Here is a 16,227-nt window from a genome sequence, read left to right as displayed (position 1 = left end):
GAAAATGACGACGGTGTGAACGGAAACTTGAGCAATAGCGTTACCGCAGAAAACATTCAGAAGGACACAGTCCAAGGCTCAAAAGACGAACATAACGTTGAAAAGAAGAGTAGTGTGGAGATATTATGGGTAATTAAAGTCGGACCGAGAAGTGCACTGCAAACTGTGTCAAAGCCATGTTTCTACAAAGACTGGTAACAAACACCATCAGTCTTTATTACCATCCGAAGTGCTGGTTCCCATAAAACAACCAGTGCGATGCCTTCGCAACAACAGCACCAGACCTGATAATGTCCACTTTCTAGCACCATGTTTTAACGAACAAAGAGTCAAAAATAACCAATATAACCTCCATATTTCACTAAGGAGTAAAAGGGAAGCTTTAAGAAATTTTACGTATGGATATCGACTGATTTGAGGAAAATGATCTTAATAAAAAACCTAGCTCTAGCTGTGACAGAAGGGTGGAGGCTGCCATGTTAAGAAGGTTTGCTTATGTTTTCAGCCATGATGATGCTTAACATATGCTAACCTTCAGTTCCATGTATACTTTAAGTATAAATTATATGTTTAAAATTACGAGTTACTGAATTTAAAAGCAAAGCAGAACTCAACCTCCTACAAATATATACATGCCAACATTTTGCATCAAAATATCCAAACCACATACAACAGAGAATATTCCAGTGTGTTAACTTGGTTCTCTTTTCTCACCTGCAGAATGGGCTCCCATTCTCCACCCAATGCCTCCCAGCACCCAACTTTCTTCAGCAAGTTGACAGAGAACACCTCAGCTATAGTGAAGTCAAAGAAACAGGAAATGATCAAGAAGATGACAGTGGTGGGAAACGACAGTGATTTCAGTAAGTTTGACAGTACCGACATGATTAAAAATAGTTTTTAGAAGGCGTATGTGGGATTTATTGAATATAGAGTTGACGTTTTTAAAAAGAAACCCCACTGACACTTTCAGATGCTGGACAGCCAGGAACAGAGATCTTCAATATGCCGGCATCTACAACTGCAGGTAATCTTTTTAAGTCTTATCAATAGTTAATTTACATATAGGTGTATATATATATATATATATATATATATATATATAAGTGAGATGATAAACTTTTATGTTTACTGAGGACATGACATTTGCATCCCATGGTAGGCATGGTAATAACTTTATGGCAGTGTTGTAAAGTTCGCATCAAACAAAAATGAACTGGACCTTTGTATGTGGTCAAACACAATGTGGCAACAATATGCAAAATGCAACTAGAAGTATGTTTATTTAATAAAACCAGTGGAGATGGATTAGGTTAAGGTGTTACAATCTAGAAAGACATCATCTGACCATCTGCTGGCAGAGAATAAGGCGGTTAAAAAAATGAAGTTAGTCTTGTTTGAAAGTCTCTTTTATATGAACTGGCAACAGTTGTTTTAGATTTGAGCATATTGATGACGCACATGCATCAACTAGCAGAAACAGTGCTTGTTGCATGTTTTCAGACTGAAGCTGTAGTGAAAAGTACTCGATACAGAAATCTGACAAGGCCTTAAGTTGGCATGACATGTGGTGTTTACACAAGCTATTCATTGACTTGTATTCCTGCAGGACACAGACAAGTAAAATTGCTTGTCAGGCTTGAGAAAGGGCTTAAAAGAAATTCTTGATCTTCTTCTCAACACTCTCCGGACAGTCTCTAAACTACAGAATATAATGCCCACATATCAGTGCAGGACAGATGCATAGAATCTTTTAACAGCTCTCATTTTGTCCTTCGCTAAGTTTGAGCTTACAACTCCTCTGACTATACTGTGTCACCATGCCTTCTTTCCACTCTTTTGGCCTTGGCTTTATCTCTTCATAGGTTATTTTCCTTCTATTACTGTTTAATACTGTGGTTCTGTGATTATCATTACCCACCCCCAACCTTGTGTTTCATGACATTTCTTCCTGCTTCTGTTTCCGCTCTCTGTAGTTTTGTCCCTTTCTCCCTATAATTTGTTTAACACTCCTTCCTTTCACAGGACCTGTAAATGTCCGCAGCCACCCAGCTCCAGAGACCCCTGGTAACTCAATAGGCTTGGAGGCCATTATAAGAAAGGCCTTAATGGGCAAATACGATGACCAGTCTGAGGAACGCTCTCCCTCCAACTCTGCTAACCCCATGGTTTCCAGTATGACTTCTGGTATGTCTGACGGACGTGCCGAGGACGGCTTCTTACAAGGTGTGACATCCTAATTTTTTCTTTTCTGTTGCCAGGCTTTTAGCGCTCTGCTTCCAGCCTTGATGTAGTTCTGATCTTTTGTGGAAGAAAATGTAACATTTTTTATAATTTTAGACTTATATGCTTATGTTTCACCTTGCTTTTATTCTTCATTGAAGCCTTTTGCCACAGTTTGAAAAGCAATGTATTATCATAGTGTTAGTGAAGGATTAAAGTATAACTATGTGCGATCATTGACACTACCCACACTACACCACACATAACTTGAAAGCACAGAGCTTTACTTGCGAAAAGAAGTGCAGTCTCATCTGTCCTTCAGTTAAAGTAGCATTCACTGTACTAGAGATTATGATGTTTTTCACAGGAGTGTGTTACACTGTAACTTCAACCATCTGCTCTGTTTGCAGGTGGGGGAAAGTCCTCAAAGGGCAGTGGCCGCTCTAATGGGCGCAAGGCCAAATCCCCAGGACCAGGTCTGTCAGGGGGGGAGAGGCCGTCCTCTGTGTCCTCAGTCCACTCAGAGGGAGACTGCAACAGACGAACTCCCCTTACCAACCGTGTGTGGGAAGACCGGCCTTCATCCACAGGTATTAAAGGCCTTTTTACGACTGAGTGATGTACTGTTAGCTGATTTGATACAGTTCTAGTGGTTGTCTGCAAAAGGAGAAATTGTTTTTAACAAATTGTAACCAGGCTGTCACTCTGCTTTTTACAGGATCAACACCAACTCCCTTTCCATGTAACCCGTTGATAATGCGTTTCCCCAGTGGGACAGCGTCTGCTCCCTCCCCCTCCTCTGGCCAGTTGGCAGGTCTGGGTTCGGGATCAGGGCCTGGGCAGGGCCGCTCCTGGGAGGAGGAGCCCAAGCCTCTGCTCTCGTCTCAGTACGAGACCCTGTCTGACAGCGAGTGACCCGAAATGCTACCGTACAACAGGACCCCGTTAACCACCTCTGTGCTGCTGCAGCCACACACGCACACACGCGCACACACACACACACACACACACACACACCTGCTGAGGTATCTGCAAATCTACCCACACCATTCCACTCTGCATTTCCTCCATCAGTCCTCAAGCAAGGATAGTGTTGACGCCAAGCACCAAACAGCTGGAACACTGCTGCTCTGTGTGCGTGTGTGTGCGTGTGTGTGTGTATGTTTGCGCTTACAAGTTATGCATTCACTCCAGGACTACTCTAAAGGACAAATCACTTTTTTTAAAATGTAACTACTTTTCCTCACTGGCCTTATCAGTACAGCCACATTGACCTGCACCTTCTAGGTGTACTGCTCTAATGTGCTGACGTGGGGAAGGGACTCTGAGATCGTGTTGCTGGTCCTGTCAGGAGCCTCTTGACGGCTGCTCTAGTACCAGATTTGGACCACAGGTTTGACCTGAGAGCAGCTGCTCACACAGCAAGGACCACCTCACGTTTGTCCACAGTGAACTCCAGATGCTGGAGGCCTGTGCACTGCTACCACTACAAGAATACATGCCAGGGGACGGGAGGAGAATCAGCATCCTGTTTTTCTTGTTTTGGTTCTTTCTTTTTCTCCTTTAACTTCAGTCAGTCCAGTCCTGTGTTTGGAACATGAGCTGGGACCTTTAGTACTTTTTGATGGTGAACGTTTGATGGTGTCATTTATCGTCTCTTATGCGAATGATGTATCTTTTATGGGTATGGGGCGGGGTGCGGATATTGTTATGCGGGAGGGTCATATAATTGGTTTACAGGGTAAACATGCTGTTAATTGCTGATGTCATCATATGTAAGGGAGAGTCCTGGAAAGCAGCAAAGGCCGGCGGACTCCACGTAGGGAGAGATGATTTGCCAGATGGATGGCTCCGAGACAAGTGACACTTTCTCACTGTGTTTATATTAACCATGTCTGTGTTTTTGGATATTAAGCACTTAGTTGTCAGTTTGTTCACAATGGCATTTTTAAGAATCTATGTTTCCTGGGGCAGGTGAAAAATGGACTTAAGAACAGCGGAGAAATCGAACTGTGGAGGTATCCTTTAACACGTATCTGTTTTGTTCTTCTTCAGCGCTCCCTCACTTAAAGTGACAATCACATTTTAGCAAACAACAACGAAGCCCCTTCAAGCAGGTGCGAACCAACCTTAAAGCTGCTTAGCGGCAAATTCTGCAGCATCATTTGGAATTTGCTTGCTTTTAAGAGGTGACGACGAAGCCATCTTTTTATGACCATTGGTCCATGATTCAGCTGGCCGGCTATAACCCCCTCTAGGAGCTGTTGTTGTGATAGTCTGACCTCTGACCTTTTACTGCCTAGAGGAAGAGCTTAGACTCAACTCCCCATCCAGGCTGATTTTGTACAGTTATGAGATATTCCTAGTGTTAAGTGCCATTGATTATACATATTCAGTACTGAAGTTACCAAGTGACATGCATTTTTTTTGCCCCCAGTGCCAGAGTTTATACTGTCCGTGCAGGGAAATCTGAAAAACAAAACAAACAAACAAAAAAACAAACAAAAATATGAAATGTGCTCCTTTTTATTATTAAAAACTTTTTTTTTTTCCTTTTGTTCCAAAATCACAGCCTTAGCTTTTAACTCTTTCACTCATTCGATTGATTTTGTAAACAAGACCGCTGTATCACGGGACAGCAATACTGCATCAGATGATTCCTCCACTATGAGACCAGTGGCATACTACAAGTGTACTTCATTGCATCTCATGTTTTTCTATGAGTAAGGGGAAGTCGAGGAGAAGGCACTCAAAAGCGTTCTGGTAGTTTTAAGTAACATTGGTTGACATGTTCTCACATTTTGCTTGCAGTATTTCAAAGCTCGCCCGCTCTCTGTGTATGATATGAAAGGCTTTTGGCTTGCGACTTTGTACAACCAGAGATGGTTTCTGTCCTCCGACTGAACACTCTGAAGTGATGTCAGTGACTTGTTTAAGTGTACGACTCACCTCTGTAGTACACTCTATCACAGTGGATTGTCACAACACAAACATGACTGTTACAGGACTACCTCCTCTCCCTCCTTCATCCTACCTGTGTCTCTGGTGGAGCATCTAGCATGCTACACCTACAAAAAGCTCATCTCAGCCATGTTTTAGCTCTAATGGTTTTTCTTTCTGTCAAGGTTGATGAAGGGCTTGATTTCATCAGGCAAGGCAAAAACAACACAGACAGGCTTTGTACAGTGGTCTCATTGTGTGTATATCATTTATCCACAGATGAAATTTAAGAATGTGACAGCAACCAGACAAAGCCATATCCAGCTGTTTTCTAAAGCGACAACATACTCATAGTTTTTAAAAGTATACTGAAATGAATTTTAACATGCATCCATTTAGTTTTGTTTGTGTCTTCTTTCAGCACCCACCTGTTTGATTATAAATCATAAATAATAATTCAAACCTAAAAAACAAAGTTTATCGCTGTGTTCCCTGTACTGTTCAAGGGAGGGTGGGGGGATTGACAATACATTGTTCAACCATTTTGTGCATAATGATTTTTTTTTTTTATTATAACCCACTGTATAATAGCAAGGATTGTATATAAAACTGAAAAGATGTAAATATTTATGTGGCTTGCTTCAAGGTTGGTATTATGGAGAGGAAGAAAAATAAGAACGAAAGAAATATTCACATGGTTAAATTCTACATGCCCACCAGCAAGCTTTGTGGATAGCAGTGTAAAAATGAAAAACAAAAAAGACACTGCCTTAATGTTTAAATAAAAAGCTTATTGTCATTCGGGCTCATGTTATTTATTGGTTTGTGTGTGTTGGATTTATTTATTTTTTGAAATGGGTTTCTTTTGTTCATTTTGGGTTCAGAGTAATGACAGTGATGTACCTCTAGGGGGAGCTATAAACACGGTTCTTTATTGTATATGTTCCACAGATTTCTAAAGGAAATAATCTATTTTATTTATACATTTAATAAAACAAGCTGATAACATTATTTTAACATCTTTATATATATATATATCTTTCTGTTGACTGTACTGACCATTTTTTATGTTTTTAGAGAATACTTTGATATAAACTTCAGCTTTAGCACACAAACAAACAATTTAATATTCAGATTTTTATGCACAAGTCTGTAATTTTCATGCATTTTATTAACTGGTAGGAAACGATACAGTGACAAATGAGGTCTTAGCAGCACTAAGTGTTCAGGCCTGTTTACTGCCTCACCACTGGGAGACACTTCACTCCATCAGTGGATAACGACAGACGAAGTGCTGAATGACTCGAGCTGCCTTGGAGCCCCCGAGGCCCTGATTCAAAACCCTCTACCAAACGCTCTTTCAGACCAGTTTAATTTCCTTAATCTTGTCACTTCATACCAGATTTATTTAATTCAATGCTACTGCAATTACTAACGAACACCAGATAAGTTTGAACTCTTCAAAAAAGTGTGGTGCAAGTTATTTAAGCAGAGTTTCTCCCAAATTCTGCTTGTGTTTATTCAGCATTTTGTTGTCTGTTGTTATTCGACGGGACACTGCAGCACATTAAAATGTGTGTCTGAACAGCCCAAATCAAACCTGTGGTGTGCAGGAAGGCATGATGTCATGAGATCAACAATAATAATAACACAGCTACTCAAAGCAATAGAATAGGAGTTTTGGGAATTGCTCTTTTAATTCAATTAGGCTATACATCTTATTAAATAATTTTCTTTGATCAGAACAGAACAAAGATTGACGTACAAAAATAAAAAGAGAATCACGAAGTGCCTCGATGCCACATATACAACAGGAAATATTTTACAGTAACAAAATCAAGTGTTAGGAAACACTAAAGAATCTCACAGAAAACCACCAACGTGTTTAACACCCACAAACTTTCTCTCATCGTTCTCTGACATTTCACAGACCATCAGCACATAGCAAAACTCTCCGACACCTTGACAGCCACTGTTTTGTACAAAAAGCCATCTGCTCGTCTCATACCGTGTGTGTGTGTGTGTATATTTATACATAAAAAAGCATATATATGCTTTTTTCTTCTTAAAAAGCAGATCTGCCCTTCGCCTTTTTGCCCTTCTTGCTCTTGGTTTCACTACTTCCTGTTCCCTTATTCCCGCTCAGTGCCCATTTTGCAGCACTGATGCTCATGCCCTCCAGGTCCTGTCTGCTCTGCACCGATCTGGACACAATAAACAATCACAAAGTCTAGACATCAACTGAAAATCAGGAATACATTATTTGCAGTGAAATAAAAGCGATGCCTTAGAAAATGTGAGGTAAAATATGGAGTTGCAATCTTTGCCATAATCAATAGTGAAGATTTAGATTTACATAGGTTTGTAAGGAGGTGATGAAAACGCTTGTTAAAACGATAACTTACATCCTCCATAGGAAAACAATATGTGTTCACCGCTCCGCTTGTTGCATGTTGGTGATAACAGCAGAGTTTTGTGCTTTTGAAAACAATTCCAATCAGTTGGTTGCACCGTCCGTAACGTCAAGCCTAGTCATGATGTGGATGCTTTACCAGCATTGTTATTATGGAGACACTGGTTATTATTTGTCCAGTAACTACCAGCGTTTAGCTTAACTTGGTGAAGTGTCAGAGTGAACACACTTCCACGTTTCAGTAACTGTGTGGCTGTGTCCGAATAAATGTTAAGCCAGTAATGTAGACGACCAGAGATAAGGACAGCTACAGTTAACAGAAGCACATTGGAAACTGCATGACAAACACGGTTAGTAGTCGACTGTTATATACTGTTTGCTCATTTTAGGAAGTTCTGTCAGATATTCTTTTAATAGTGCAACGTGATGACTTAGTGAGTCCCTAGTTGTGTTTACGAGTAGCTGGTGCAACACGAACAGGAGCAAGTTTCAGCCTTATTTTTAGAGGCTACACCTGCAGCTCACCAAAGAAACGAGAGGAAACTGGAAATAGTTCTGCTTTTTCTGTTTGTGTTTGTGTCCTGTGGAGAAGCAGGGCATACATCAGTGCAGACCGAGTCAGGTTGAAAACAAACTGTTGCACTAATTGATGAGAACGAACCCTGACTGCCACGTACAAACATGTTTTCTCAGTCAGTACCCATAGATGATGTTGCTCTGCAGCCCTTTCTGCACTTCCAACGAACCATTTTACCATGACACACTAAACTCCACGACATTACACTTAACTGAAGTATTGAAATAAAGTTTAACAGGTCTTACAACCAAAACTGCAGTGGAGGAATATTTCAAATTTAAATCCTCTGCAGGCCGCTGTGATCCTTCTTATGATTAGCATTTGGGTCTTAGCTGGGTTTGAATGCATCTTAATTAGAAGTTGAAAACAAACGGAGTTATTACAAAGAGATAAACTGTCTTTGGTCCGATTCTCCCCACCCCCTGCAGTGCCAAGTCCACTGAGAGAACTGTTATATATATATATAGAAAACAAGTGCAATAGAGCCATATTAGAAAGCTTTGCATTAATGTGACCACATGTGATGCCGCCACGTGTCATCTTGTCGTCTTGACTTTTCTATACAAACACAGACATCTACAATCTGATCACTACCGTCGGAGAGGTAACAGTCCAGCCTGAAGGAGAACAAAGGCCACCAACTAGTCAGCCCCTCTGTTAAATAAGACATTAACCTTTGGAGTGCACCTTTAAACCGCCAGGGGACCAACTCCTCTTTTTAAAGACTGCGTCAGTAGAAAGTCTAAATACACTCAGATTGAAATATCAATGAAGGTTTCCCACAGTTTCCTTCATGGCAAGTAAGGATGAATAGAGCAGGGCTTTTAAGGGGCTCCGAGTGCTTCTTCTTGATTACAGGCCTTCCCGAGTTCTTTGTCCTCCAGAAAAACAAGATAATCACCAGGTAGCCCTCTGCCTATGTGGGCTGGCCTCTACAGGTCCTCTGTATAAATGATACAGGGACTAGTATCCTCACTCGACTCCAGCTGCACCGTGGACACAAACCAGCGGCGGGAGCCTGTGGCGTTGTAGTTGAGAGTGGTGCGGTAAGTGTTCTTGGCGTGTTTGGGGTAAATGATGGTGGTGCTCTGGTAGCTGATGGGCCTCTGCCGCGGCTCCAGGTACACTTGGGACTTGTAGCTCCTCCAAGTGCAGTTCCGCACCGCCACCACTGTCTCGCTGAAAGAGGTGGCCGTGGGAACAGGGGCGCAGTAGACCCGGTCCCGGTAATGCTTGTCAGAGTCGTACTTGACCTTGGAGTTGCACCTAGAGACAAGAGGACGACAACTCTTTAGAAACACTAGGTGGCAGCGTTGACAAGAGGAAAGAGTTAACAAGTAAAGCTACATGTTTATGTGTCAGTGTTGACTCACTTGATTTCTTGCTCCGGTTTGGGGTTGACCTCGATGCTTTCCCCAAAGAACACGGGGTGCATGCGAACCTTTGGGTCTGTTCCTGTGGCGTTCAGCAGCAGGTAGGGCAGCTGTGCGGAGCAAACACACAGAGTCATAATCTGACTAAAACATCCATGAACTGCTGAACTGTTTGTAATCAGCTTGCCAACGTGTCTGTTCAAGGAATTCCAGTAAAAAATCCCAGCATGGTTGGGGGTTTCAACAGAGCCAGCAGGCCAAATGAAAAACACTGCCGTCCCCACCCTCTGCAGGAAAACACACTCCCCGATCCTCCCCCATGCCTTGTCGATGGCACGGCCATTACTCCAACAACAATTACGCAAGAAACACAGCAACACATCCATTTTAATTTGGATAATTACACTGTGTGGGTCCAGCCAAATAAAGTGTTGGTGGTAAACGTCTTTCTCACAAGCTTTCACTGCAGTTCAGGCTGGCTGGAGACGTGTGACCCAGACGCAGCCGTGTGCGCATGGCATGTGTGTGTGTGGACTGAAAATAGACTTACAGATGTTGGGACTTACAATAGTTAAAGAAAAGGAAACTTCGCTGACAAGGCTGTGTCTGACGTCTCTAGAGCAGCTGTAGTGGGAGGCAGAGTGGGGATGATGCTGCTTGAAAAGGATAACAATGAGTCTCTGTCTGCCACATGGACGTCAGGGGTCCTCAAGGAACTCGCCAAAGTCATCTAGATAAAAGTCAGTCTTCAATCACAGACACGTTTTGACTTTGTCATATTTCTTGGTTCTTATGGATTCTGACTGTTACCTGTTCAAACTAACAAACGTACGAGGGCGTCTTTCTGTTAGACACGCTGTACTCAACTGAATGAAGCAGGCACTTCTGCTTGTTTACCGACCCTTGACCTCTGAGACTGCCCCCTCAGGGGGACCGAGCTGCACCAATAGAAAAAAACGAATGGTGTGATAGACTGTGAGCCAAGCTTGTAACTTTCTTTGCACGAGTGTCTCTGAACACTGACCAATCTGAATCAAACGGCGCCCCACTCACTACTCCGACACCTCTCACGTTACACAGGGGAGGCTGTCACATGCTGCGGTTTGGCCACGGTTACGTGCAGATGCCACGACAGGGGAAGGGTGAGAACAGGCCAAGGGCACAGCAGACTGCTGTGTGCAGCTCGTCTTACCTCCAGCCTACAATCACCACCACGCTCTATCTGAACGGTGGAACTGAACTTGCACAGCTGCTAGTTTTGCCACAACAGCGTTGAGAAACCGCTCATGTGCAGGGTGTTCATTTTCCCCTCATGGTAATTCATGACCTGGAAATACAGTAAAAGCATGCGATTGTCCTTCCTCCAGTGCTACAGCACGGAGAGCATCCCAGCTATTTCTCCACAGTGAGCTCTGGCAACGTCTGCAAAGCAAACATTGATGAATGCAGTGTGGGTCACCTCCAGGCAGCGGGTCACCCTGTATGTACACAAAGCATAAACCCCCTGGAAGCACATTACTGCCCAGAAGAAATAGTCTGCAGCTGAAAAACCCACACAATGTACAATGCACAATGCAGAGCTGCAGAGAAAAACGCCAACTCAAACACACATTTCCAACTGTTGGCCGGCTGCTCAGTGAAGTGAAGCTTCTGACTATACGTCCAGCGAGGACGTTAAATTGAGCATCTGCATCAGCAGTGGGGCAGATTTAGAAAAAGTCATGAGAGCTGCCTCCTGTTTGTCCTTTTAGTTAATCCACTGATAGTTGAGCCACCTCCTTGAACACAACCTTATCCAGCTCTGAAAGACTCAAGCTTACGTTACCACCTTCATATTATTCATGCATCTAGACCCACTTTAAAATCTACTCATATTAGGAGAGGCGAGTAGAAGTTTTAATTTCCCTGCATCTGCATAAATCTGAACCATGTTTGTAATCAGACAGGCTGTTTTAATTTAGATGTGAGAGGTCACCTAACACTTATGCAACGTCCTGCAATGGCTCTAACAAGTCCTCAAAATAGAACGTGAGGATTGTTCTTAGGTGGCGTACAAAAACAACGCAAAAATAGATTTGGTACGAGACTAAACCGAGCACATGTCCAAGCCTCCCGTCGTCCTCCTGTCAGACATGTACTCAAACAGCTCAGAAGACTCTGATGGAGAGGTGTAAAATACCTTTTTTTCACGGATGGGATTAGAAACATGAGCAGGAGCAGCTTCTAATCTTTAAAAAAAAAGGGAAATCACCAAGCAGAGACGGACAGAGAGCCGTACTAATCTCTGCCATTGGGATTAGATTCTCTTTTTCTGTTTAGGCCTAAGCAAACCGATGTCACGCAGCTCCCACGATGCACCGCTGCATTGCTGAGGCCTCTATCAGACACTCTGAAAGCCACCCTGACCTGCACAGACACGTTCTTTAGACTTTTGGAAACTGGGAGTGACATAGAGGTGATTTTCAGTCCAGTCAGCCTTGTCATGAGAGACAGTCAGGTGACTGCAGAGTGCGTCATTAAAATGCACTTGTCGATCAATCACCATCATCTAGTTTCACCTCAGACAATAGGTGCTAATACAGGGACCTATTTAAAGGAAATAACACGAGAAAACAGGTTTAAGAAGGGCGTCATGGGCCTGTTGGTCTGAGCAGGAACTGGATGAGTCTCATAGCTGGATCGTCACTCACAATGACTGAAGCGACACAAAGAGGAACAAGTGTGATAAAAGCCTGCACACACTGGACACTGGATTCCCCATGTTGATGCACTTTTAGATTTGAGCCGTCATTTTTCAGTGTTCACCCTCATATCCTACATCTTTACTTGGGATCATTCTGCATATCCAGCTTTCTGTGTCTGGGCATGTTAATATATTCACAGAGCAGCACAGCAAAGCTGCCAGGTAACACACACTAGGAGAAATATTAACACGAGTCAGTTAGTTGAACTTCAGTTAATATTGAGAAAGTGGGATCAGAGTCACAATGATGAAATGCAAATAGACATGAGATGACTGCCTGGTACAGTAGGCTCCCGACACCTCTCCACAAAGTCACAAGATGATTAAAGAAGGAATAGAAACAGTTGTTCAACGCTTTTCAATTTGTCTTTACCATCCATGAGCTCCAACTATGCTAATAAGAAAACCACAGCGCTGTGGAGTCTACAGTGACTGCACTGGAAGACACAGACCTGCTGCTGGTGCCTTATTTCAAGGCTTTAGACATCCAAAGGTTTGGCCTTTGTGTCTTAAAGCTGCTTCCAATCATAGTTTAATGAAGACTGTTCAGTCTTCTGAACATGGTGGCAGATCTTGAAGAAACCAAACCCATCTCACACCATCAACATTGTGGCGACATGTTACTGTCACTGTTGCTGGAGCACAGCCCTGGAAAGCTGGCGAGGACCCCTGGGAGCCCCTGGACCACATTTTGCAAAACCAACTGAGCCTAATGAAGTCACTGACCCCTGTGGCACCTTGTAGCTGCGACCTCAGCTGATGCAGCAGAGTGATAAAGACTTGATGAGACTTTACTGAAACAATGAAGAGTCATCTGCAGCAGGAGTGCAAGATCAGGAGTTTACAGCTCAGGGATTGTGGACGGAGAGAGAGAGGGAGAGAGAGAGAGAGAGAGAGAGAGAGAGAGAGAGAGAGAGGAGAGCTTCCAGATGTTGTGCGACTCAAGTGAAACCTGAAACAGTGTCTTTCACAGCAGGGCCATTCTTTGACCGTCTGCTCTTCTTATATTTGAATTCAATCGCACTAAGCAGAGAGTTTTCTCAGTGTGTTTCACTACAGTACAAACAGCTTCTTACCAGTTTGCCTTCTCTGCTTTCCTTTCTATAATCTCCATGCTGGCTCTCCACGGGCGTCGTGCAGCTCCCGGAGCGCGACTCGATCAGAGCCGGGGAGAGCGAGCAGAAGGGTGGACTGGGACTAGGGGGCAACCCCGAATCCGGACTGTCGAGCAGCCCTTCCCGGTTCTTTCCTTTCAGGCTGTCATCCATCGCTTGTAAATGTAGGTGCCCCACCATTTCGGGGGCGGCTCAATCCAAAGAGTTCCCCACACGAAGGCGCACTGACAACTTTTGCTTCTTCGTTTTGTTTCTCCTGCGTCTGCGGGAACCGACTCTCTCCAGAGGTTTACTGCAAAGAAGAGACGAGAAATGAGGAAACAGGCAGAGATGGAGGAGAGATATCACACTGTGATACGAAGCAGACTTTATTTCTCTCCAAACTTTACCTGCGAGTTGGGAATAGTTCACCAAGCCCCCCAAAATAAATTCCACAATAGACGTGAAAAGAAAAATCAGAAACACGTTTGAAACTGGACACCGAAGAAAAGCACAAACTAATGTTTAATTTAAAAGAACTAAAGCAGTAGAAACGAAGCGAGGTCGTGCGTCTGGCACCGATCCGGACGAGAGCTCGTCTGCTCCGCTCCGACTGTGTGTGACACTGATTGCGTCTTGGTATATGCGTGTGCGCTCTCCACTGGAGAGCTCCCTCCTAATGATCCTGCCAGACTTTTTTTTTTTTTTTTTTTTTTGCACCTGGATCCAGCCCAGTCCTCAACGTCGAGCACTTCTGTGCACAACCGACAGGGGGGAGCACGTGTTCCCCGCTCCTGCTCTTGTCATCTTGTTCAGTAAGTTAAGTGAACGCAGCTCATCCAGTAAATCATCCAGATCTCTACCTGCTGAATCTGGTCACAGTCAAGGAAGAAACTATGTGCTTGGTTTTCAGTTAATAATTGGGCAATTGATTACAAACCAATATAATAATTATATGCAAATATTCATTGTTATTAGAATTTGTTCTGTTCAACAACCTGCAGTAATGAATGAAATCTACACTAGTAGTTTGACTATTAGCTGCTAGTTACCAGTATTAGTGATAGAATTAATATCTTGACTAATTACATATTGGCTATAATTTACAGCTGTAATCACCCTGAGTTAGTTTTTTCAGAATATCAGCTGTTTGCTCGGTTTTTATAAAGACCTGCACAGATGTTCACTGGCGACTCTAAATAAAGGTGTGAATGGTTGTTAGTCCCTATCAGTCCGCTGATCTGTCCAGGGTGTACCCTGCCTCTCGCCCAGTGCCAGTTCCATTTTGATGGCTGCAAAATGTGATAAGCAGATTAAGGAGAGGCTCCACAATATACACAACTGCATCATCTGCAAAAAGAAGCATATTGGTTTCTCGTGTACTAACTTCTAAACAGGCCTATAGCTCCTCCTATGACTCATATCTCATGGAGGATTACAAATTGGCTGGATCACTACGTTGACTAAAACCCAGGACCTCTACTAATTTGGAAACGTATCCAGATTTGTTATCTATGAGTTATTCAAATGTTATCTAGTGATTTTATCCTGCTTCGTGGAAACCCACCCCCCCACCGATGTTAACCTGTGTTTAGTTAAGGAGAACTAGACTACTTTAAAGCATCAGTCTTTGTGGAGCAGCTTGTTTTGGTTCAGAAAGTATTCAGTTAGTGAAAGGATTATTAGGGAATTACGAGGCTTATTTTTCATAAGGCCTGTGTGTGTAAATCTGTCTCTGTGTGTCTGTATCCATCCTGCCTGGTGTATTTCAGGACTGGGTGGAGATGGGTGGGATCGCTGTGCATCCACCAGTTACTAAATGAGAGTACGTCTTGCATGTGCACACACACACACACACACAGAGCAGACAAAGCAGAACTGAACCCTTGTTGATGTTTCCCTCCACATGTCTCTCTGCTCATACAGTTACTCTTACCAACAGCGCCTCTGCCAAAAGGGAAATCAGAGCGCACATAAGAGCCAGCGCGGAGCTGCATGGAGCTGACTGTGCGTCTTAAGTAGTTGATTGTATCTTTGATGGTCCAGCAGCTCTCCGTGGTGATTACCATAGATTGCCAGGAATTCATGCATGATGTATTTTGTTTTTGAAATTCTCATAAAACACTAAGATAACTCTGTGTTTGCCTTTGTTGTCTGGAAGACATACTTAATGGTATGCTTGTTAAGCTTGTGCAGCTGTAATCTTGTTTGCTGAGAATAGTTTTCTAACCCCCGTGTTATTATTTGGATGCCACAGCAGGAAGCTGTGGAGTGGCGCTGGGAGTTTTACTGGCCTTCCCCCTGTCAGGTGTGTGCTTCTTTTTTGTCATCATGTTGATCCTCTGGCATTCAGGGGATTCATTCGGAGATCTGGTACAGATTATAGCCATAAGGTGCTGGTACACAGATGATGAGCATGTCTGTGGGTGTGGGCATGTCTCCGAGCATGTTGACACAAAGTGCTTCTCAGCTGAAGCCGTGCTGAGGGAGAACCCCAAAGTGACCACGCTGGAATTTTATTTTGGCATTTTTCACATAGATTGTTTGTTCACATCTGCTCTGATCTCAGGAAACAGTCAGTCCAGCCCAGTGGTGAGCACAGGCAGCCTGTCATACAGCATATTCTTAGCATGTTAGCACTGTCCCTAACCTGAACTATAGATTCAATGTCACCTTTCAATCTGGGCATATATCTTGTTTTTAACATGCAGTTTCTTGTCCAGCCTTGTAACGTACATATGACCACATGTGGCTCACACGTTGACGATTTCATTTCACACACAGAGAGACAACTTAAAACAAACTCTTACCTGGGATATTATTATTTACGGTCTTTGTTTTTGTGCATTATTTTCGGGTTCTCT

General features: G+C 43.2%; 2 protein-coding genes across 4 annotated transcripts in view; one reads left to right on the top strand and one right to left on the bottom strand.

The window, feature by feature from the left end:
- Positions 1-5,962, top strand: part of ncor2 (nuclear receptor corepressor 2) — an 82,178-nt gene extending 76,216 nt beyond the window's left edge. For 2 of the 3 annotated variants that reach the window (XM_026342285.1, XM_026342283.1), the window contains exons 42-46: positions 721-863; positions 974-1,027; positions 2,026-2,226; positions 2,634-2,813; positions 2,942-3,138. In XM_026342285.1, coding sequence (XP_026198070.1) covers positions 721-863; positions 974-1,027; positions 2,026-2,226; positions 2,634-2,813; positions 2,942-3,138 — 775 coding nt within the window. Of the gene's footprint in view, positions 1-720; positions 864-973; positions 1,028-2,025; positions 2,227-2,633; positions 2,814-2,941 lie in introns of all 3 variants that reach the window. The other variant, XM_026342284.1, reaches the window with a different exon arrangement.
- Positions 5,963-6,280: 318 nt separating this feature from the next.
- rflna (refilin A) lies at positions 6,281-14,020 on the bottom strand. The gene is made up of 4 exons (XM_026342291.1): positions 13,774-14,020; positions 13,346-13,676; positions 9,527-9,636; positions 6,281-9,419 (listed from the first exon to the last, which is right to left on the bottom strand). The coding sequence occupies exons 2-4, from the start codon at positions 13,562-13,564 to the stop codon at positions 9,086-9,088; spliced, it is 663 nt and encodes a 220-aa protein (XP_026198076.1). The 5' UTR covers positions 13,565-13,676; positions 13,774-14,020; the 3' UTR covers positions 6,281-9,085.
- Between the last annotated feature and the right edge of the window lie 2,207 nt (positions 14,021-16,227).

Source organism: Anabas testudineus, chromosome 9, assembly GCF_900324465.2.
Source record: "Anabas testudineus chromosome 9, fAnaTes1.2, whole genome shotgun sequence".
Classification (NCBI taxonomy): Eukaryota; Metazoa; Chordata; class Actinopteri; order Anabantiformes; family Anabantidae; genus Anabas; species Anabas testudineus.
The sequence above is the reverse complement of the archived record's forward strand: the minus strand, read 5'-3'. Positions and strand labels throughout refer to the sequence as shown.